Source organism: Hemitrygon akajei, chromosome 3 (genome assembly GCF_048418815.1).
Source record: "Hemitrygon akajei chromosome 3, sHemAka1.3, whole genome shotgun sequence".
Lineage (NCBI taxonomy): Eukaryota > Metazoa > Chordata > Chondrichthyes > Myliobatiformes > Dasyatidae > Hemitrygon > Hemitrygon akajei.
This window is the reverse complement of record NC_133126.1, coordinates 134840141-134865354: the sequence shown is the minus strand read 5'-3', so window position 1 is coordinate 134865354 and position 25214 is coordinate 134840141. Positions and strand designations below refer to the sequence as shown.

The window sequence follows — 25214 nt, the reverse complement described above, 5'->3', positions numbered from 1 at the left end:
ACTGTACTGTACTTCTTGATGACTCTATCCAATATATGCAGTTGTGCAACTCCAGAGCAGAACTGCATACTGACCATGTATCACTGATTATCTTTCAGATGCTTTGTTAAATTGTGGTTATACCTAGGACTTCCAGTATTTCTGAATAAATCCTATTAACCTGGGCTCAGTACAACACCACCACAAAAACCTAGGGAACTATCATCCCAATGATGATTTAGATTTGGTTTAATATCACTAGCATATATCGTGCACTTCTTTGCTTTGCAGCAGCTGTCCAGTGAAATACATAAAAATATAAAGTACAAAGTACAATAAGAAATATATATATTATATATACAGTATATAAAATTAAATTCACTAAGTAGTGCAAAAAGAGAGCAAAATAAATAATGAGCTAGTGGACATGAGTTAAAAAATCCGATGGCGAAGAAGAAGCTGGTACTAAAATGTGAAGCGTGTGTCTTCAGGCTCCTGTACCTCTTTCTTGAAGTTAGCAATGAGCAGACGCATGTCCTGGGTGCTGGAGGTCCTTGATGATGGGTACACCGTTTTGAGGCACTGACTTTTGAAGATGTCCTCGACGCTGGGGAGGCTATTGCCCATGATGGAGTTGGCTGAGTTTTCAACTTTCTGCAGCTTTTTCCCATCCTGGGCAGTGGCTCCTTCATGCCAGATGGTGATACAAACAGTTAGAATGCTCTCCACGGTATATTTTCAGAAATTTGCTTGAGTCTTTGGTGACATACAAACTCTCCTCAACTTCTAATGAAATATAGACGTTGCTATGCCTACTTTGTAATTGCATCAATATGATGGGCTCAGGATAGAAGCAGACACCCAGGAACATGAAACTGCTCACCCTTTCCACTGTGGATCCCTCAATCAGGGCTAGTGTGTTCTCCATCGACTACTCCTTCCTAAAGTCCACAATCAACTCCTTGTTCTTACTGACATTGACTGCAAGGTTGTTATTGTGACACTTCTCAACCAGCTGATCTCTCACTCCTGTAAGACTCCTCGTCACCTTTTGAAATTCTGCTAATGATCGTTGCATTGTCGGCAAATTTATAGATCACGTTTGAATTGCGCTTAGCCGCATAGTAATGGGTACAGAGAAAGAACAGCAGTGGGCTAAGCACACACCTTTGCAGTGTGCTGGTATTGATTATGAGTGAGGAGGAGATATTATTTCCGATTCGCACAGGCTGTGGTCTCCCAGTGAGAAAGTCAGGGATCCAGTTGCAGAGGGAGGTACAGAGGCCCAGGTTTTGGAGCTTGTTGATTAGTACTGGCGATATGACGTTCTTGAACACGGAGTTGTAATCAATGAACAGCAGCCTGACGTAGGTATTGATATTGTCTATGTGACCTAAGGCCAAGTGGACAACCAGTGAGAAAGCAACCTATTGTTGCGATAGACAAACTCAAATTGCAGTGGGTCCCTGTCCTAGTTTAGGCAGACACTGATTCTGGCTATGACCAATCTCTCAAAGCACCTCATCACAGTAGCTATGTGACACTCATCGAGGCAGCTCACCCTATTTTCTTGGGCACTGTCACCCTTCTGAAGCAGGTGGGGACCTCAGACTGCAGCAGTGAGTGATTGAAGATGTCCTTGAACACATCTCTTTTAAGAGACTGCTTAAAATTTAACGATTTTCACAAACCTCCTCATCTGTACTTGCTTCTCCTTAAGTAAGTCAGAAAATGGTGGAAACACTCAGCATGTCAGGAAGTATCTGCAGAAGCCGAAACACAGTCTTGGATCTACAACCTTAATTCTGTTTCTTCCTCTATAGATGCTGCTTGACCAGCTAAGTGTTTCTAACATTTCTATTCTTTTCAGATTTCTTTTATTTTCAGAGATACAGCACATTAACAGGTCATCTGGTCCAATGAGCCCACACTGTCCAATTACACCCATGTGACTAAACCCAAATACTTTGGAATGTGGGAGGAAACCTGAGCATGTGCAAACTTCTTACACTGTGTCGAGTAAATGCTTCTTTGCCTCTGCCTTGTCATCAACAGTTATTACAAAGTTTGCAAGGATCTTTCAGTTTACTTCAATAAAGAAAAACTTTCAGTTAATCGTTTAATAGTTTTATAAGAATAATTGTGGAAAAAGTAATAATTCATTTCTTGTTAGATTCTGTAAATAACAATGCCTACTTTCTGAGGAACCTTGTCAAAAAATCAGGTCTACTCTTTAAAAAGACTTTCATTTTGTTTTTCATCAAAAACAGAAAGTGCTGGAAACACTCAATGAGTCAGGCAGCATCTGTGGACAGAGAAAGGAATCGGTATTTCAAATTCGGACCAGTTAATTGTCATATACACCAGAATATAATGAAAATCTTTGCTTGCAGGAACCTTACAGACTAAACCGAATACAGGGCAATAATACAACATAACCTGTGCCGAGCGTAGATAGGGGCAAAGACTGTAGTACAGACTGAGGTAGTGCAAAAGAAATGCTAAAGTAACAATAAGGAATTAATGAAAGAGGTAGAATTAAAAATTGGTTACCTTTGATTGTAAAGTGCTTTGGTATGGACTGAGGTCGGCAAAGGCCATAGATAACATCAGTGTCTTTCTCAACCCTGACTCCAATCTCCAATTCACCGTAACATAACATTCCCTGCCCTCTCTGCGCTGATTGGTTACTTGACGATTTACGTTAGGCATACCAGCCTTTCTAATGGCTTCTGGAACTGTCAGTCAGTACGGCTCCGCCTTCCTCCCTAAATTATAAAGAGGGCAGCGGTTTTGAAGTTGAGAAGTGTTTGTAAATTTCACAGATTAGTCGTGTGTTGGTAGCAGGAGACTATTTAAAACTCTCACGTGGCGACATGGCATCTGAAGAGCTGGCCAAAAAACTCCAACGCCGGCTGATGCTGGAAGAATCGACAGAAAATTCAAACGGTGCCATCCTTGAAAATAACAATCACATAGAGGTGGGTGTAGAGGAGGAAAAACCCGTCACCAGCAATGCAGACACCGAGCTATCCGCTAAACTGACCAGGAGACTGGGTATCAATGAAGGGACGACAGAGCCCAAACAAGCTAAAGTGTTTAACCCTTACACCGAATTCAAAGAATTCACCAGGAAACAGATTAAAGACATGGAAAAAATGTTCAAACAGTGAGTATAGGCGATCCTGCGAGTTGTATATTTCCAATTCCGCTGTCAGTTTAATATTCTTTCTTAATGTTCGGTATATTCAATCTGGGCACGGATATACATCGGCGAGTCTTGCATCTAACTCCGGTTGTTAGCAAGTCCACGACTAAGTTTTTCTCAACGGTTATTTCTCATTGTTTGCCGTCGTCTTTGTGTTTCAAATGGTGGCGGTCTTAGAGATGTTCTCGTTAGTTAAAGGAATTTCTGAGTTTTTTAATACAAATGATGCAGTGACTTGCCGCGGTCTCGGAAGGGGTCTGTCCCAGCGTGGCCGCGTTGTTGCGGTGAGCCAGGACTGGAGATCCTGGTCTCGCCCTCTGTGTGGTTCTTCAGATCAACCCGCGGAGGATGAAACGCGGCCCAACACGGTCCCTTTTTCCGAATGGCACTGGCTGCATTCCACTCGGGAAGCACCTGTCCTTCAGTGAAGTGACCAAGAACGTAGATGCGTTTCGCCCACTTTGCCAAGCCCCGACCACATTCCTAGTGTTTCAATGTACTTCTAATTATTCAGACTGGGTAGGATGTTATTAGTAGTGGCGTTAAAGTCTCCTGCTGCGGTGTGGCTTTTCTAATGGTTAATAATGCAGATCTAAGTGGTGACTAGGGCAGTTTCTTTAACAGGACGAGGAAGCGCTCTTCCTCCCTGAGACAAGTCCACCTCAATGTTCCCCGGAAAGTATCACTGCGTGCTAGTCGGCTTTAGTTTAGGCTGATCCATGGTGAGTAATCAGTACTTGGCTGTTTATAAATCGGAGGACAGCACCCCGGTCTGCACAGGCAGCGTGTTACGCCGGGCGTTAATCAGCACAAGGTTGTGGAAGTGGAGCCTGACCTTATTCTCATTCCGTTTCACGAGTTCCCCTGTTGTCCTTTCAAAGACTCTGGGGCCCGTAAAAACGACCAGAACCCGAAGAAGTCTTTTACCAAGCGGGCGATACTTTTTTGACGGAGTGGTAGTTTGCTGATTCTAGTTTGAATTATTCATGGCATGTCTTTAAAAAACATGAAATAATTGAAATTCCTCTTCTGGATGTCTTTATAATTTGTACTAAACTCTGCACGCTGTGTAACAGCAAAACAACTGTAACCAATAGTTCAGTATTCGACACAGGGCCACCTGGACAGTTTGTTCTGTAAATGTGCAGTTGATGCCGATGTCATGATTACTCGTGTCCATTCGCAAGCTGGCCGGTGAAATCTGCAGCCAATCCAGAAATTTCCCAAGAATTCCTTGGAGTAGCTGCATTAATTCAAGGACAAACGAAACGTTAACTAACTCGCCGCTGCTGTGTTAACTATTGACTGGAATGAAAGTTAGGTCTGATTGCATTGTAATTTGATCTAGTCTTCCCTGTTAACTGGAATTGACTTGTATCCTGTTCCTATAATTCAAAATACACATTGACAAATGACCCGTCTGTGTTGGCACCAACAATATTTAACACCCATTCTCCTAACGGGCATACACATAGTCCGTGGTTTTTTGACCCAGTCTTCACACACAGCCTGAGATCTGCTCGAGTACTCCCTTGTGTCCACTTGCCTGCCTTGAAAGCATGTTGCTTTGCTTATCCTGCGCTGCCAGTTGTCTAATAATCAGAAGCAGTTCATGGACCTCCACTCAATGGCCACTTTATTCCGGTACCGCCTGTACCTAATAAAGTGGCCACTGAATGTCTGCCTGTGGCCTCCTTCTGCTGAAGCCCATCCACTTCAACGTGTTGTGTGTTAAGAGATCGCCTCCTGCACATCACTGTTGTAACAAGCCGTGGGTATTTGAGATACTATCCCCTTCCTGTCAGGTTGAACCAGTCTGGGATTCTCCTCCAACCTCTCTCATTAATAAGGTGTTTTCATCCACAGAACTGTCACTCAGTGGATTTTTGGTTTTTTTTTTGCTCCATTCTCTGTAAACTCTAGAAATTGTTGTGCATGAAAATCCCAGGAGATCAGCAGTTTCTGAAATGCACAAAGCACCCCGTCTGGCACCAACAATCATCCCACAGTCAAAGTCACTTGGTCCCATTTCTTCCTCCATGCTAATGTTTGGACTGAACAACTACTGAATCTTTTGACCATGTCTGCATGCTTTTATGCATTGAGTTGCTACCACATGATTGGCTGATTAGATACTTGCATTGATAACCAGGTGTACCTGATATAGCGGCCACTGAGTGTATGTCACGTAACATCTGCTCCTATGTCTTATGGTCTTATAACATTGATGTTATCTATTTAGATCTCCACCTCTTTCCCATTTTAACCAACCTTGTCTATTGAATCCACGTTCTGCCTCCTTCACCCATACTCAAAAGTTGCTGGCTCAGAGAGCCACAGACCATTGTAAATGATTGCTTTTCCTAGATAGAAGAGATGGGATGGTTCTATCTATAGACTGTTGTCATACTCAAATAGTATATCAACTCCAGTCTCTTTCAAATGGACAGTCTTCCTCAGCCTCCTTCAATTTCATTAATGTTCGTTCCCATAAGACCGTAAGAGAGAGGAGCAGAATTAGGCCATTCGGCCAATTGAGTCTGCTCTGCCATTCCATCATGGATAATACCGGACCTCACTCAACCCCATACAATAACCTGTTGCAACTTGTTTTTGAATCTCTTCAATGAAGTTCTCCCTTATCTAGTTCTGTCCTTTCTAATCCATTTGTGTTGAGACCATCACCACTGGTGTTTTTTCCTGCAATATTGCAAGAGTTCATTCTTCTTGTTTAACATCTATTGGCATGATCATGTGTAGACACGTCTGTTGTACAGTACACTAATACTGAATTTCCAACATCTCTCTGAATAAAAATTCCACACTTCACTTTGACAGACCACACGTCTGACACACAATGGCAAGCCACACCAAATTTTCCTTCAGCTGAGCATTACACCGAGGTTTGGCGATATGAATGGAAAACTGAATGAATAGCTTTGATAATTCCAATTTTGACTAAACGGTTAATGCAAGAGTAATAGGTTTGAGGTGTAAACATGGCATTGGAGATATGAAAAACATGATTGAATCTCGTGCAATTAGTTGTGTAAATTACCTTCACTCATAAGAAGTTAAATTACATAACTGTTGCAAGACATCTTGAGTAAAATTTCAGCAACATGTCTTTTTATGTCATCGGTGGCATGGTCACGTTGCGGTTAGCTTAACACTACTACAGCGCCAGTGGCCCAGGTTCATTTCTGCTGCAGCCTGCGAGGGGTTTGTACGTTCTCCTCGAAAATGCTTGGCTTTCTTCCTGGTGCTCTGTTTTTCTCCCACATTCCAAAGATGCACGGGTTAGTAGGTTAATTGGTCAGATGGGTATAGTTAGGCCAGAAGGGCCTGATGCCATTCTGCATCTCTAAATAACATAAAAATAAAATAATAAAACCTGTCTATTTTGGGGTTAGTCAATACCTTTTCTAAATTAATCTTCAACACACTGCATTGATGTGCTCAGTGATGTCTGTAGCAATATGGTGTTGTATGTTTGGTTTTCTAACATAACACTGTCTGTTATGGTGTTAGTAAAATCATGGGCTAACATTTCTTGTTATCTCAGTAAAGCAGTCAGCATAATCAAAGATCCTATGCACCCTGGACATTCCCTTTTCTCCTTCCATTAGACAGAAGATGAAAAGCAAAAGGCCATAAGACATAGGAGCAGATTTAGGCCATTCAGCCCATTGTCTGCTGTAGCATTCCATCAGGATCCCTCTCAACCCCATACACCTGCCTTCTTGCCATATCCTATGATGCCCTAACATACAAGAAACTAACAACTTCTGCCTTAAATATACCCACGGACTTGGCCTCCACCACAGACAGTGGCAGCACATTCCACAGATTCACCACTCTGGCTTAAAAAAAAGCCCTCCCTACCTCTGTTCTAAAAGGTTGCCCCTCAATTCTGAGGCTGTGCCCTCTAGTTCCGGATGCTCCCACCATAGGAAACATCTTCTCCACATCCACCCTTTCTAGTCCTTTCAACATTTGTAGGTTTCAATGAGATCCCCATGCATTCTTCTAACTTCCAGTGAGTACAGATCCAAAGCTGCTAAAAGCACCTCAGATTTTAACCCCTTCATTCCTGGAATCATCCTCGTGCATCTAATGACTTGCTGTAATGACAACCTTTCTGAGATATGGGGTCCAAAACAGTCCCCAACTGCAGCCTGACTGGTGTCTTCTAAAGGCTCAGCTTTATCTCCTTGCTTTTATATTCTATTCCCCTTGAAATAATGCCAACATTGCATTTGCCTTCTTTACCATAGACTCAACCTGTAAAATAACCTTCTAGGAGTCTTGCAACAGGACTCATAAGTCCCTCTGCATCTCTGATTTTTGAACCTTCTCCCCATTTAGATAATATTGTTCCTTTTACCAAAATGCATTACCATACATTTCCCAAAAATGTATTCCATAATACCACATTTTTGCCCATTCTTCCATTTTGTCTAGGTGCTTCTGCAAAAGCATTGCTTCCTCAGCACTACTTACCCCTCGACCTATCTTTGTATCATCCTACAGCTTATTAGGGAAAGTGAGCAAGAGATAGATAGGAGCTGCAAGGAGTTAGTGACCTCAAGGCTGCAGGAGCTAGGTAAGTGGGTGACTGTCAGGGAAGGGATGGGAAGAGCTCAGATAGTAGAGAGCACCGCCGTGGTCATCCCACTCCGTAATCATTATCTGGTTTTGGATGCTGTTGAGGGAGATGACCTGGCAGAGGATGACCACGGCATTCGGTTCTCTGGCACTGAGCCTGGTGCAGAAGGGAGAGAAGATGATGAGGAATGCAGTAGTCATAGGGGATTCCACAGTGAGAGGAACAGACAGGAGGCTCTGTCAGCCTGATAGAGATAACCGCATGGTGTGTTGCCTCCTAGGTGCCAGGGTACAGGATGTCTTGGATCAGGAGCAGAATATTCTGAAGGGAGAGGGTGAACAGCCAGAAGTCTTGGTACACGTTGGTACCAATGACATAGGTAGAAAAGGGAGGAGGCCCTGAAGAGAGAATTCAGGAAGTTGGGTAGGAAGCTGAAAGGGTAGTAATCTCGGGATTGCTGCCTGTGCCAGGTGCTAACAAGTGCAAGAATAGCAAGATCAGGCATATTAATGTGTGGCTGAGAGACCTGTGTAGGGGGAAGGGCTTCCGGTTCCAGGATCATTGGAGTATCTTCTTGGAGAGGTATGACCTGTACAAAAAGGACGGGTTACACCTGAACCCAAAGGGGTCCAATATCCCATCAAGCAGGTTTAATAGAGTTGTTAGGAAGGGTTTAAACTAATTTGACAGGGGGATGGGAACCGGAGTGAGAGGATTGAGGAAGGGGAAAACAGAAATAAATCAAAGATAGCGTGCAACAGAGATGATAGAAAGGAGAGGCAAGAGATGAAGCATAACCACAGCCAGTGGGATGAGATACAGGACAATAGAGGTGTGGTGTAGTTAAAACAGAAAGCAACAAATACTGGACCGAAAGTGTTGTATTCGAATGCATGCAGCATAAGAAATAAAATGGACGATCTTGAAATTCAGCAAGTATGACGTTGTGGCCATCTTTGAAACTTGGCTAAAGGATGGCTGCCATTGGGAGTTGAATGTCCGAGGACATAGGATTGGAAGGTGTAGAGTCTCTCTGGGTTGAGTTAAGAAATGGCAAGGGTAAAAGGACCCTAATGGCAGTTGTATACTGGCCTCCAAACAGCAGCCCGGATGTGGATTACAAATTACCAGAGGAGATGGAAAAGGCATGTCAGAAGGACAATGTCATGATAATTGTTGGGGATATTAACATGAAAGTGGATTTGGAAAACCAGGTCAGTATTGGACCTTGAGAGAGATTTGCTTTTTCTGAGGGATTGGTTTTTAGAACAGCTTGTTGTTGAGCCCACTAGGGCATCGGCTGTGCTGGATTGGGTGTTGTTCAATGATCCAGAGGTGATAAGAGAGCTTAAGGTTAAGGAACTCTTTGGGAACAGTGACCACAATATGATCCAGTTTACACTGAAATTTGAGAAGGAGAAACTAAATTCCAATTCATCGGTATTTCAGTGGAATAAAGGAAATTACAATGGCATAAGAGGGGAACAGGCCAAGGTTGACTGGAAAGGGACACTAACAGGAAGGACAGCAGAGCAGCAATGGCTGGAGTTTCTGTGAAAAATGTGGAAAGTGCAAGACAGATATATTCCAAATAAGAAGATATTTTTGAATGGAAAATGGACATTACTGTGGCTGACAAGTGAAGTCAGAGCCAAAGTAAAAGAGAGGGCATACGAGGTAGCCAAAGCTAGTGGGAAGATAGAGGATCGGGAAGCTTTTAAGAACTTGCAGAAGGAAACTAAGAAAGTCATTAGGAAGGAAAAGATGAATTATGAAAGGAAGCTGGCGACTAATATCAAAGAAGATACTAAAAGCTTTTTTAAGTATATAAAGAGGAGGAGAGAGTTGCGGGTAGATATAAGACCAATAGAAAATGCCACTGGAGGTATTGTAATGAGAGACGTAGAGATGGCAGAGGAACTAAATGTATATTTTGCATCAATCGTCACAGTGGAAGACATCTGCAGTATACCGGACATTCAAGAGTGTCAGGGAAGTGAAGTATGTGCGGTGAAAATTACGGCTGAGAAGTTGCTCAGGAAGCTTAATGGTCTGAGGGGGGATAAACTTCCTGGACCTGATGGAAAGGTCTCTTGGGTTCTGAAGGAAGTAGCTGGAGCGATTGTGGAGGCATTAATAATGATCTTTCAAGAATCAATAGATTCTGGCATTGTACTGGATGACTGGAAAATTGCAAATGTGACTCTGCCATTTAAGAAGGGTGGGAGGCAGCAGAAAGGAAACTATGGACCTGTTAGCCTGACATCAGTGGTTGGGAAGTTGTTGGAATCGATTGTAAGGGTTAGATTACGGAATACCTGGAGGCACATGACAAGATAGGCCAAAGCCAACATGGTTTCCTGAAAGGAAAATCCTGCCCGACTAGCCTACTGCAATTTTTTGAGGAAATTATAAGCAGGATAGACAAAGGAGATGCAGTAGATGTATCCAAGTAGGTGTACTTGGATTTTCAGATGGACCCTGGGCAGTAGATCTTTTATAGAGATTGGGTTTTTAAAGCTTTTTGCCGCCCCTGTACAGGAACTCTTCTGTTGCATCTGCACAGTACAGCATGTACTACTAGATTCAGGGACAGCTGTATCCTGCTGTTAGAAGACTTGAATGTTTCTCTCATATGATGAGATGGACACTAGACCTCACAATTTACCTCATTGTGACCTTGCACCTTACTGTCTACCTGCTGTACAGTTTGTACAGTAAGACTTTATTCTGCACTCTTTTACCTTGTACTACTTAAATGATCAGTATAACTGGTATGCAAGACAAGTTTTTCACTGTATCTCAGTATATGACAATTATAAACCAACTTGCCAAAAACTGGAAAGACTAATTGACAAAGATTTTGTCTCATTGGAATTGTTTAGTTTTTTTTTAAAATAGTTTAGTTAATTGATGCTGAAATGTTCTTTTGGAGAGAGTTGCAGCTCCCTACTTGAATGTATCACACACACTGTGCCCTATGTATCTAATTCCAAGCACTCCTTGTTTCTTGTCTGGATAGAATGTTGAAGGTTTGAAACTGAATTGTTTCTAAGTGTGTGAGTAGCTTTTGTCCCCACTTCACAATGCCCTTCATCCTGAAATCCATAGGATGTGCTATAAATAGTTCCACACACTTCAGTTTTGAAGCAAGACGTTCTTATTTTCTTCTATTCATTGTGATCCTCTGCAGAACTTCCAACTTTCTTTTAACAAGGGTAACATGATCAAATAACTTTTTAAAAAAAAAAAAGTTATCTTACTTGGCTGCAGGTGAACTTTTAATGTGAATTATTACTGAAGATGTGGATTCTTTATAGAAGACCAGAACCTTGTACAAAACGACCCTCTCAAGCAACATTACTGGAAATGGTAGTTTTTGAAGCCTGTTTTGAATTATTTACAGGATATCATAGTTCTGGATGCCGTTAATTTGATATGCGTTTAGGTGATTAGGTTGAATGACAATTTGCCATTCCCTCTGATGTGACTGATAGCATAATTTTGAAAATGAGCAAATGTTTTCCTAACATGTGGCACAGAAATAACAGACCTAATGTTTAAAGTAGATTAAGTGGCTGAAGGTCATCATGTATGGCCTTGTGCAAGGCTTTGTCCCTTCTTCTTAGCCTGCACTCAGCAGCTCTGTATCACTGTGCATTTACAATGCCACATGGAAAGGACACTGGCCGTTACACCCAAAGCTAGCATGTGACATCATTGAGATACTGTAATGCCAGAATATGGGCATTTCACTAGAACTGGCCTAGAAACAGTATTATACTTTGTAAACTTGACTTGTTCATGGGTTGGTTGCAGGAAGAGTACTATTTCATCTTTAATGACCTATGAAGTCCCTTGAGGTATGGGACTTGGTTTTTGTAGTTTTTACAAATCACTTGAGTATGTGATTTATTTTCCTCTCTAATTAATTAATGAATATTACTGCAATGACCTTTTTTAGAGTTTGTCAATGTGTCATAAATATTCTGTTTAAGTTACCAGTTTCTCTTTTCTTTTTAATGTCCTATACATAGACTTTTGATTCCCATGAGAAGTAATACAAGTTGGCAACAAGATTAAACTTGAAGTGCATTCACACCACCATTTTAGTAATGGTGCAAAGTGGTTTTGATAACTTAACCATGCTAAACTTGTGAAGTGTAAATTGGGTATCAGTGTTTGAAATGGCTTTTGTATAGCAGGATTATATCCACAAGGAATTTGGCTTCAACGTCTCATTGGATTTTAATTTTTGATTTGGGTTGTATTGGATGTTTTTAGTACAGCAGGAAAGTGAAGAAGGTTTGCATCCAAAATGAACCTGTTGTACCAAGTTGTTGTACTAAGACCTTGGCGCTCTTAAAGCAAAAAAAAAATGGATGCTGCATTTCCCAACCCTCCAAGTCCATCTGCAGACTCTCTGCTTCCTCAACACTACCTTTCCTCCACCTATCTCTGTATCATCTGCAAACTTGACCATAAAGCCATCAAATCTATTATCCAACACACACAAAATGCTGGTGGAACACAGCAGGCCAGGCAGCATCTATAAGGAGAAGGACTGTCGACGTTTCGGGCCGAGACCCTTCGTCAGGAGCGTTCGTTAGTCCTGACGAAGGGTCTCGGCCCGAAAAGTCGACAGTCCTTCTCCTTATAGATGCTGCCTGGCCTGCTGTGTTCCACCAGCATTTTGTGTGTGTTGTTTGAATTTACAGCATCTGCAGATTTCCTCGTGTTAAATCTATTATCCAGATCATTAACCTATAACATGAAAAGTAGCAGAACCAACATGGACCACTGAGAACACAACTTGTCACTGGCAACCAGCAAGAAAATCCTCCGTTTGTTCCTCCTCTTTGCCTTCCCTAGTCAGCCAAACGTCTGTCTATGCTAATATCTCTCCTTGGGCTCTTGTTTAGCAGTCTCATGTGCAACACCTTGTCAAAGACTTTTAGAAAATCCAAATAGAAAACATCTCTTTTGCCTTCATGTCTCTCCACTTTTTACTTCCTCAAAAAATTCCAACAGACTTGTTAGGCAAGATCACCCGATTGAAACCTTGCTGACTTTGGCCTATTCTATCATATGCTTCCAAGTAGTCTTTTACAATGGAGACTAAAATCTTACCAATGCCTTAAGCCAGGCAAACCAACCTATAACTACTTGTCTTTAAGCTCTTTCTTTCTTAAAGAGTGGACTGATACTTGTAATTTTTCAGTCTTCTGGAACCATTCCTGATTCTCATCATTCTTGATCGCTACTAACAGCACCACACTTTCTTCACCAACTTTCTTCAGAACCCCTGGGTATAGTCCTCTGATCCAGGTGACTTAACCACCTTAGAACTTCCAGCTTCCCAAGCACCATTTCCTTAGTAATAGCGACTTTTACTTACTAATTATCTTGAATTTCTGGCACACTGTTGGTGTCTGCCATGATGTAGACTGATGCAAAATATTTGTTCAGTTCATCTGGTATCTCCTTTTTTCTCATTACCACTCTTCAGTGTCCAGCAGTTCGTTGTCCAGTCTTGCTTCTCTTTTACTCTTTATTCAGTATATCTGAGAAAACTTGATATCCTTATATTTCATCTTTTCTCCCCTTATTGCTTTAATTTCCTTCTGCTGTTTTAAAAAGCTTCCCAATCCTCTACCTTCCCACTAGCTTTTGCTCTCTCTTTTGCTTTTATGCTATTTTTGACTTTTCTTCTCGGACTGATTCTCCCTTTAGAACAGATGAATAAATGAGGTGTATGAGGTAAACAACTGTGACCTGACCTGACTACCCTACTGAGTCCAGACAAACAGATGTCAAAAGATTCCACAGCAAGAATACACAGAATTCCAACTACCACCTAACTACTGTTGTAAGATGTCCTTAGGAGGCTCATTGGCTTGCTATCAGACAATTCAGGGTTTGGTATGACATGAACAGTCATCCCACCCTGCAAAAAGTCATTTCAGGGAGGTAGCACCCCCGCCACCCCATATTCTACCCCCCACCCCCACCTGTCGACCACCAAAGGTTTTGTTTAGTGATTTTGTCTAGTTGTAAACCAAGTTGGGTATATACAGAAAATGTGTACTTATATTATCACTGAGTGTTTTTTTTATTCTATTACAACTTTAAGCAAGTCTACAGGGAGTTTGACCTCATCATGTAGGACATCAATAGTGTAGCTCCTTAGCAGCTAGCCAGCTAGTTTAAATAATGTTAGCTATGCTAATGAATGAATGACACCTGTTAAACTCACCTCAACATGTATTTTACATTTTAACCCACCATGTGCAATAGAAAACTCACTGTTGCAAACAGTGCAGCGAGCAACACTGTCATTATTTTTGTGGTCGACTGTAAAACCCGCTCACAGAGAAAACTGATAGGTCTTCTTAGCACGAAGAGAGACCAATCAGGATGTTCCCTCTCACTCTCGCTCTTCCTCTCCCTCTCCTTCTCAAAAAAATGAATTTCCGGGATATTGTATATAATTTATGGGCATCAGGGAGCCGCTATCAATACGTATGTGGGAGACTCCCAGAACTTCCGGGAGAGGTGGGATATCTGCATGAATCAGATTTGACTTCATTTAGCCAAGATCTACAGAAGTACCTTGGAGAGCTTTCTGACTGGTAGCATCACCACCTGGCATGGAGGCTCCAAAGCACAAGATCGAATGAGGCCGCAGAGGATTGTAGACTGAGTCATCTCCATCATGGACACAAGCCTCCCCACCATCAAAGACATCTTCAAAAGGTGGTGCCTCAAGAAATTACCCTCCCCATCCGGGACATGCCCACTTCTTATTAGTACCATCAGCGAGGAGGTACAGGACTCTGAAAATACACACTCAACGTTTCAGAGTCAAATTCTTCCCCTCCGCCATCAGATTGCTGAATTGTCCATGAATCCTTGAACAGTACCTCACTGTTCCTCTTTGATAACTTCTTGTAACCGGTAGTAATTTTTTACATCTTGCACTGTATTGCTACAAAACAACAAATTTCATGACATATGTCAATGCTAATAAACCTGTTTCTGATTCTATTTTAGACAATAGACAATAATCCTGCATTTTCTGAATTACCATCAGAAATTCCAACCATTGCTGCTTTAGTGTCTTTCCTGCTAGTGTCCCCTTCTAATCAAGTTTGACCAGCTCCTCTCTCATGACTAGTTACCTTCACTGGTGTAATACAAATACATATGATTTTAGCTTCTACTTCTTAAACTGCAAGGTCAAATCTATCTATTAAGTTCCCTAATCCAACCTGCTTCATGTCACAACACAAAATCTAGAATTGCCCAATAGCAAGCCTATGAGCCACCTAAGGACATTTTACTAGAGTAAAGTTAGGTGATGGTAGGAGTTGAATGTATTCTTGTTGGGAACCATTTTCACTTCTATTTGTCTGGACTCAGTAGTGTAGTTGGGTCAGGCCACACTTGTTCACCTCATGCATTTCATCACAGATTCTACTGCTTGTATTTAATTTCCAACTTGTTCACCAAGGTGAAACATAAAGACAGAATTCTTTCAATGCAAAACTTTGGTAAATCCAATTTAGTCGATTTCCTTGTACTTAAAGTGACATTAACAGGAACTTCTGACCTCTGGTGGAATTTTCCTTGATGCAAAGAACATTTCAAAATCTAATACAGTAGCAGGATATGTTTTTCCTAAGTCCACGATTGCTGTGTTAACTCATTTAGCCTCCATCAGTACACCAATATCTTGTAAGTTTCAAATGTAGCAATAAGTGAGCTTATTTTATCCACATTATACAGGGTATCTAAAAGGATGTGGCCAATGACACAGATATAGGGCCAGCCTTCTTTCTTGGGCTAAATCACATCTGAACGCCTTCCTTGGGCAGTCCCTCAGAATTAAAGATAACTTGCTTCCACCCTTGCTCTGTGTTCTGTGATGACTAGAGAGAACTTTTTCCTCAAAATGGGGCAGGAAGCAACTGGCTGGTAACTACTAGCCAGTAGTTAGTGTACATTTTCACGGTGTACTTCTATGTGCTCCTGATACATAGACTTGAGGTTCTTAGCATCATTCTGAATGCATCTTCTCCACCTAGAGCCACCATTTGTCAGGAATTTCTGAGAGCTGGCGGGGATGTTTCAGGTTTTATGTCCTCCTGGGTGAACTCTTCCTGTGAGCATGGAAATGGAGGTCTGTTACTGGGCATGTGCATGATGTGGCCAGGCCTGTGCAGCTGTCTGAGAGTCACTAACGTCTCAACACTGGGGATGTTGGCTTGGAAGAGGGCACTGGATTTTTGCTCATTTGTCCTTCCAAATTCTTTGGAGGATTTTGCACAAATGCTGCATTTGATAACTTTCTTGTGCTTCGATATGCCTGCTCACATAGACCAAGTCTTGAAAGCACACAGGAAAGCAACATAATGACTGGCTAGTAGATTGGCTTTTGTGCAGGGCTGAGTTCTGAACCATCAACACTACTTTCCTCAGTCAAAGATGGACTCCATGGCACATTAAAGATGATGATGGTTAATTTCACCATTAATATCTGCCATGTTTTCTAGCATCGTTTTTATTTGTTGGAGGGCAGTGTGATACAATGGGTGCAGATTGAATAGTACCTTGGCCTTGAGGATGTTGAGAATAAGAACCAACCCTGCAGTGCTCAACCAGCAGCACAGTTAATATAATCTCCTAACCTAAGAGGACAAAAAATATGGCTGGAGCTACATTATTATTTTGACAGCACAAATTGAATTCCAAATCTCTTGTCTTCTGAGTAGGCTGAAATTGAGATTAATGAATTAAATTAAAGTAAGAGTGGCTGGGATCATATTTCAAATATTCTCCAGGATGACTGTGGTGAACTAGATATACCTGTCTGACTGCTCCTGTGGCTCCTCCCAAGACCCTGCTGACTGCCCCTGTGGCTCCTCCCACAGACCCCTGTATAAAGGCGACTGTGGCCTGCTGCTCTCCCTCATTTTCCCCAGGATGTAGTGTTGTTCTTCAGTCAATAAAAGCCGATATCTCACTTCCTAAGTCTCGGCGTGAGTTATTGATGGTGCATCAATGACCTTATCAACCAGTCTTGATTCAAATTTTTAAATGTATACAGGAGATCTTTCAATTTTTTGTGAGTCTGTGCATATTAGTTATCATATGCCTCCCTTAATGTATTAAGTTCATGACTGAACTCCAGAAGATAAATTTTCGGAGGGCAAGACTGGCATGGTGTCAAAGCATATATTTTGATTTGAGAAATAATACAGATACAATCTAAGTCAGTTGATAAAATATTGTGTTATTAATTAACTGATTGAGACCATAGCAAATTATTTACACATTTGTTATAATTTTAGAGCCTTTTTTTAAACGAGTTTGCTTATGCAGTAGTGACCTCTGCACATAGTTAGACTGAGAACCCAGAGTGGCTGTTGGCATGTTTGCTGGTCAGCTAGTTTCCTAAACAACTGAATTCCATCTTTAAACACCCACCTTGACTGCAGAATCTTCCTCTCCACAGAAACAATTTTCTTTTTTTTTTTTGCTGGCTTTAATTGCACCCCTTCCTATAACTTAAATACTTTTTGCAATGGATTTCACAGAAGTTAATCTCTTGTGAAGTTTTCACCCAAAAGCTTGCATTATTGACACATTTAAAATTGAGATTCAAAGGCTGCTTTAGTCCTGAATTTAAAAAAAAAGTTTGTCTAATATTATCAGCTGCCTAAAGTAATTCCAATGTTCTATAACATGAAAATCTGTGGGATAGTAGTCAGTCTTGTACCTACCTGCATATTTTGGCTTGCCATAAGATATAGGAGCAGAATTGGGCAGTTTGCCCCATCAAGTCAGCTCCACCATTCCATCATCACTGATTTATTACCCCTATCAACCCTATTCTCCTGCCTTCTCCCCATAATTGTTGACACCCTTACTAATTAAAAACCTGTTAACTTCTGGATACTGTTGAAGATTTAGGAATCCTTGAATTCAAAGAACAGATCTTCCTTTGTCTTAATGCTCTGAAGCAGCTGTATGTGATGATCTCTAGCAGTCTGTTCTGTAACATAATATGTGGGAACAGGAATCGCTCATTTGACCTGCTGTGCCTGCAACACCATTCAAAACTCTCAGGGCTCATCATTTACCCACACTCTCACCCTTACCACTGATCCCGTGATTTCCTTTAATATCCAACAATGTATCCACCTCTCTCTCGTGACTCGGCCTCTATAGCCCTCTTGGGTGCAGAATTTTAAATATTCATTGCTTTCCGGTTGAAGATATTTCCTCTGACCCCTTATTTTGAGATTGTGACCCTAGCTCTAGGTAACCCAGCCTGGGAAGTCAATCGTATTGCACTTACTCTGTATTTCAGGAATTTCACATGTTTTAAAGAAACCACTCATCTTTCTCCTAAACACCTGAGTATTGAACCCATTCAGAGGCAAGAATATATTGGTCTTTGACCAGAGATGTATATGAACTCCACAGCACAGCACTTGGATTAGGAGAGATAAATACAAGAAGACGTGGCTTTAGGGTGAAATTGGAAAGGTTTAGGGGGAACACTAGGGGGAAATTCTTCACTCAGAGAGTGGTAGGAGTGTGGAACGAGCTGCCATCTGATGTGGTAAATGTGGACTCTCTCAAGTTTTAAGAATAAATTGGATAGATACATACAGGTCTGGAGGGTCATGGACTGGGTGCAGGTCAATGGGACTAGCGGACTAAGGTTTTGGCACAGACTAGAAGGGCCGAATGGCCTGATTTCTGTGCTGCAGTGCTCTATGGTTCACAGTCAGGATATAAACTCAGGATTAAGATAATTTATTTCTGTGTGGATTGAAATTTAATTTTAGCTAAGTACATTTGGGAAAACTGCAACCACAAAAAAATGGCAATAAACTTTCCTTAAGGAAGGAGATTCCCCCATCCTGCTGATTTGGATGGTGGGGGGTTGCGTCTGTCAAGAAAGTGGAGTTTGGACTGCAGATACTGTGCATTATTTCACTTATTGTAATGGTTATTATCTTTGGATCAGCAGTGTTTTTATTCTTCACAACTTCCTTATATCCTCCCCTTTGCATTTTCTCTTTTTTTTAACTGGTGAAGTCTCATATTGTTTGTTTAATACCATTTTTCTCATTAAGCTTTTGGACAACTTTGTCTTGGGATCTAATTTTGTTAGAAATCTTGCAATGTACTGAAACTATGTTATGGATACTACTTCACAACAGACATCTCCTGGGGCAGATCTGCAGTGCTGAACCAGGGTTTTGACCTGAAGCACTCCCAGTCCCTCCCTCCCTCACCCACTCCCTCACAGATGCTGCTCCCTGCACGAAGCTCCTCTAGCAGCAGGTGGTTTAGTACTATATAATAGACCTGCTGGAAATGCAGAGATTCAAAGTGCATCTATTATCAACAAATGTATAAGCTGTATAACCTTGAGATTTGGTCGAGGCAGTCACAAAGCAAGGAACTCGAAAGAGCCCAATTATATTAAAAAAAAATAAGACCAACCCCCAGTGCCCACAGAGAAAGAGGGGGGAGAAAACAAAACAAAACATGCAAACAATAGAATGAGCAACAACCTACTCACTCATGCATGAAAAATGTGAATTGGCAGTTATCAATTGCAGGACTTCAAAGTCCTTGATGATCCACAAAGATCATTTTACAATTGATTTGTCAATTTGTCTACAATCCTTAACATTGCCAGATCAGTGAAGTCACAGTATCCTCATCAATTGCAAATTGTCGATATTGGATTCTAAGCAATTACTGTGAAGCCTACTAGCCCCACCATTATTTATGCAATTTGCACTAAAATTTAATTCCAAACTGAAGGAAAACATTATGCTTGTCAGTTTGGTAATACTGTACATCTATCAGTGTTTCCTCTAGTCAATGTGACTTTTCATGTAAACCTTCATTGCTGAATAGCATAATATTACTTCTGCCTGCTCTGAACTGTTCACACCACATAGAACAACCATTATCTCTTCAGTGTATAATATTTTTTTCTCTCTGTATGGATAAAATCTTTTTCAATTCCTGTCAATTTATCATGTGACTAGGCTAAATTAAGAAGTCAGTCATTAGAACAATTTAGTCATTGTACAGTCTTTTACCATGAGTATAAAAGTGTGTTATATCAGTGTTGACAGTCAATACTATCAATAGGAGTCACAAACAGTTTTTCCTAAGATCAGGTCTAAATGAACCAGTCTGGTATTTGACTTTTCATAGATTTCCTGTACTTTTTAGTGGTAGAATCAAAATATGTCAAATGCAATAAACTGCATGAAAACCAGTCCTGTGCAATTAATAAGTATTTAACTAAATCAAGTTGTCCTCGACATGTAACCATGCATATATTCCTTAACGTTTTTGCCTAGTAGGTGCTGAGACTAAAACATGGCATTTGAGTACTGCGCTTTGTTTCTGACCTGAATTGGAACCTTCACACTGAGTAAAATTAAGCTATTTGAAATAGTACCAAATTTTACTGGACTCAATATTGACATGTTAACATTTTAGCATCTGCAGTTCATGCAATAAAACCTCTGGCAAAAAAAAAAATACTGGGTGTCTTGAATTGATAGGCTCCTGCCTTTTCAAGTCATATTGGAGGGGGATCGTTGGATTAGTCAAGTATAAGGGTACAGTCTGCATGAACTGCTCTCTCCTGCAATCTTCTGATATCATTGCTAATCCTAAAGATGGGAAGGAGAATGTCTAGAAGTTGCCTTATAACTTAACTGGATCTGAAATGTGGACTAGCTAATCTTAAGTAGTTCTCTGGAGGAGATGTGGAAATAAAGCAGTTTTTATCGAGTAGAAAATAATTTCACTTTCTTACTACATTAAAAAAAATTTCTTTGTGTAATAACTGCCTTAAGTAATTTTCAAGCCTTGGCACATAATTCGTTGTGATTATTCTATTTATTGACCATGATTTCTATAAATATATCACACTGTAAAGTAACCTGATTTTTTTTTTTCTGAAGTCTTTTGAGGAACTCTTTAATTTCAGACTCTTGCCATTATGGACTAGGGAAACATGAAGGAGGAGGGAAGCTTTATTGGGAAAGTTGCATTTTAAGGGATGATCAAATAGTTTGAATTCTATTGGCAAAGAGCAGCTGGACAATGGATCTAGGCTAGGAATACAATGAAGAGTTTCAATCCAAAATGTTGACTGTTCTTTTCCCTCCATAGATGCTGCCTGATCTGTTGAGTTCTCCACCTTTTGTGTGTTGCTTCAGATTTTCAGCCTCTGTTATCTCCTGTGCCATTACTTTGAGGGCTGTGGAATGTATTTTGTAATTCCAATAATGGCTGAGCTAATAGTTAAGAACAGTGTGAACATGTAAATCTTAAGGAAAATTGCATGAATTATGTATTGATTTGGTTGTTCTTCTGTGCCAGCGATAACAATAGGGATTGAAAATCAAACTGTAGATGGTGGAAACCTGAAGTAAAATGGATAATGCTGGAAACATTCAGGAGGTGAGGCAACATCTGCAGAAAGAGCTAACATAACAGTTCAAGGACCCTTCATCAAATGCAAAATGGAATTTTAAATAGAATAGACAGATTATATTGTCACATGTCATAAGGGTTACCGATTTTAGGACTTGACATGAATCATTCAAGACCTAAGTGAAAGAACTGAGGTGTAGCTTTACACTACATTGTCTGACTGTTCCACAAAAGAATGTAGATTACACGAGGCAAGTTAAATATTGTGTCATTGTTTTGCAATTATAACATTTTGGGGTTTATTTTGGAGCAGATTGACATTGTTTACTCTGTAAATTTCTGATTGTCACTGTAACATAGCCAACATGAGCCATTTAACGGCTTCAAGTGACTTGGCTCTTTGTACTGCGGAATAGCCAGCTGAGCAGCAATGGTACGAGATGATGATTTACTGGAATGTTTCCATCGGAGAAAAGAAATCAATAAAGGCCAGTACAAGTTTAACATTGTGTGTATTAGTCTTACAAGTTGCAGCAATGCCTTGACGCAGCTGGTTAGCATTGGATTCACAGACAAAAGGATAATTGGCTATTTTTGTAGTTTAGAAATGCTCAGATATCACAATCTCTGGAGCAAACTGGCTCATTGTGCTACTTTCAAAAAAACTAATGCTCTCTTAAATTTAGAAACTTGCATTGTCCTTTCAAATATTTCATTGTGTCTAGGACCTTTTGCCACGATGTTTTTCATACACCAAGCGATGAAAATTCACTATTGCATTTGGGTTAAGAAAGTAACAGGTGTAGTCTTCTTCTGAATTTTCTAAGCATCACTGTGCCAAATTGTGTCCAGGACATGCCTGTACTTCTGAGGGATGTTTTTTGTCACTTTCAGTGATGGAGTTGTTGATACTACTCAGGTGTATTGGGTGAAGAGGAAGCCTCGCGACCAATTTCTAGACAGCACCTGTAATAATCATTTTGGTGGATCGATACTATCCAATTGTTATTGTTGTTACTCGTCTCTGCACCTTGTGGAGCATCAGGCAGTAACCTTACTGTAGTGTATCTAAGTTTGCTGATGGTAGTAAATTGAGTGTAAAAGCAAATTGTGCAGAGGATACAGAGAGATATAGACAGGTTAAGTGAGTGGGCAAGGGTCTGGCAGATGGAGTATAATGTTGGTAAATGTGAGGTCATCCACTTTGGATGGAAAAATGAAAGAGCAGATTATTATTTAAATGGTTAAAAAAATTGCAGAATGCTGGCCATGCAGAAGGACTTGGGAGTGCCTGTGCATGAATCACAAAAGGTTGGTTTGCAGGTGCAGCCGGCTATCAAGAAGGCAAATGGGATGTTGGCCTTCATTGCAAGAAGGATTGAATTTAAGAGCAGGGAGGTTATGCTGTAACTGTACGGGATACAGGTGAGTCTGCATCTGGAGTACTGCATGCAGTTTTCGCTTCCTTACTTGAGGAAGGATATACTGGCTTTGGAGGCAATGCAGAGGAGATTCACCAGGTTGATTCCAGAGATGAGGGGGTTGGACTATGGGGAGAGATTGAATCACCTTGGACTATACTCATTCAGAAGAATGAGAGGAGATCATATAGAAGCATATAAAATTATGAAAGGAATAGATATGATAGAGGCAGGACAGTTGTTTCCCCGGTATGTGAGACTAGAACTAGGGGACATAGCCTCATGATTCGGGGGAGTAGGTTTGGGATGTTGATGAGGAGGAACTGCTTTTCCTAGAGAGTAGTGAATCTGTGGAATTCTCTGTCCAATGAAGCAGTGTAGGCTGCCTCAGTAAATGTATTTAAGTCAAGGTTGGATAGCTTTTTACGTAGCAGGGGAATTGAGGATTATGGGGAAAAGGCAGGTAGGTGGAGATGACCCCATGGCCAGAACAGCCATGATCTTATTGAATGGCAGAACAGTTCGACCGGACAGATGGCCCACTCCTGCTCCCATTTCTTATGTTCTTTAGCATGTTGTCTTTTTTTTTCTTACGAGGCACAGTTGCTAGCTCAACACTCAGCCCAGCGTGGATGGAAAGCGCACAAGGAGCCGGCCGGATTTGAACCCACGACCACTCACCTCGACATCCAGTGCTGATGCCTCTATTGTCCACTGGCCGGCGATTGTACCATCCAAAGAATGTGGTTTTACTTTTTCTCACACTTTCTGAATCTCTACAGCACTCACACTGCTGACTTCTGCCAATATGATCTGGCTGGGGGTTGCAAAAAAAATTAATCAGAGCTGGTTTTGAATCACGATGCCACTTTCAGAAGATGGAGTTTAGTAAATCTGATAAAATTGTTACGCATGAAATTGTTCCGTTTAAGCCTACTCACTAATCTTTTGTTTCCTGTATTATTTTCTCTCTGGCACCTAAATCGTGTTATAAATTATTTATTTCTATTGTTAATTCTTTGAATGTAGGTTTTGCTAGTTGCACAATAGTTATTGCCCCTCCAAAATGCCCTTGAAATGAAAGGGCTGTGAGTCACTCTCTGGACACGGGTAAGTGTTGACCTTATTGCTGTAGGTATTGGGCCATATATCAACACGGCTGATTTCCTTCTTAAAGACATTGTCAGCCTCCGTGGACTTTCAGCTCAATCCATTTTCACAGTCAACTTTACTGATGTTAATTTTCGGTGCTTTATTTATAAAGTTCTAGATTTACTTAATTGCCTGAATAATTAAAAAAATATATGCTATTGTTAGGATTAACTTTGTCACCAAATTATCAATGCCAGCCTCCTGGACAGCTAATCTGCTGGGGATTTTATTATTCCCATTCCTTCCAGCTATGTTGGGGTAAAGCAAGTACCCTGCAGTCTGCTGCTCTGGCTCCTTTTGATAGAGAAATGCAGCTTGCCTTGGCAGGCTGATAATGAAGGGACGGGGTCAGGGTAGGAGAGGAGAAAAGGAAGAGGGCGTGAGAATGAACATCAAATTGTACAGCAGAACTCCATAAGGTTCTATAGGAAATGTTTGTTAAATTGCCCTTGTATTCTTCTGTAGGTTCCCACTGTTGGCCATAACGCTTTGCAGGTCTGGTATGTCTGTAATCAAAATCTATATGTATCTGTTGTTTTTCTTGTCCCAGAGCTAATGTTTATTTTACAGTGGGTTGTAACTGAACTTCAGTACACAGAACATAATTTATGTGATTTTAATAATTTCTTTTCTTTCTTCTATATTCAATTTTATTTACCTTTTTATATTCTATTCATTCCTCCTATTTTGCAATGAATCATGTGGTGCCTACATCCTATAAATTCTGCACTCAAGGATGCTTGCAACTTTAATTATAGGGTTATTAGAGACTTGTGACCTACTGTGTAGCCATAAGGCCTATCGTGTTACAGATTAGCACTTGGGTGCAACTTCCTGAAGATCACTAAATTGCCAGTATTGTATTGCATTAATATATCAGAATCTGTAAACAATTTTTCTATCTCCATGACTTGGCTGTATCTCCATTAATTATAATATTCAGAGATCCAGATTTCCTGTAAATTGCCATTTAGGCCCACTGTTACAGCTTCCTATTACTTTAATTATAGTAATACAATTTTTAAATGAGCTGTCTGTCTGTACTTGATGGTAAAGTCTGTTTCAAGGATATATCTGCAGTCAGCTCCATCTCATCTGAGTGCATTACTTTACCTGCCCCTACCCTGGTAGGACCTGTAACAGTCAAGCAAGAGATACCTGAGTAGAGACATAGCAGAGGTTCTTCCAAGTGTTTATTATGAAAATGCAAAATGCACAATCACCAGGCAGGGGAGAGTCCCAATGTTTGAAGTTTATATTGACAGCAAGCAGATATACTTTCCGGGAGGTCTTTGGTCTTTGTTATACAACCCAAGTCCAACATCATTGTCTAAAGTTTGGTTTCGTGGCATGGTGA

At 40.8% G+C, this 25214-nt stretch overlaps 1 protein-coding gene across 2 annotated transcripts in view; it reads left to right on the top strand.

The window, feature by feature from the left end:
* The first annotated feature begins 2717 nt into the window (after window positions 1-2717).
* efhd1 (EF-hand domain family, member D1) overlaps window positions 2718-25214 on the top strand; it is a 152949-nt gene continuing 130452 nt past the window's right edge. The window contains exon 1 of one of the 2 annotated variants that reach the window (XM_073040864.1): window positions 2718-3148. In XM_073040864.1, the coding sequence (XP_072896965.1) occupies window positions 2856-3148 (293 nt within the window). In that variant the 5' untranslated portion in view covers window positions 2718-2855. The remainder of the gene's footprint in view (window positions 3149-25214) is intronic. The other variant, XM_073040865.1, reaches the window with a different exon arrangement.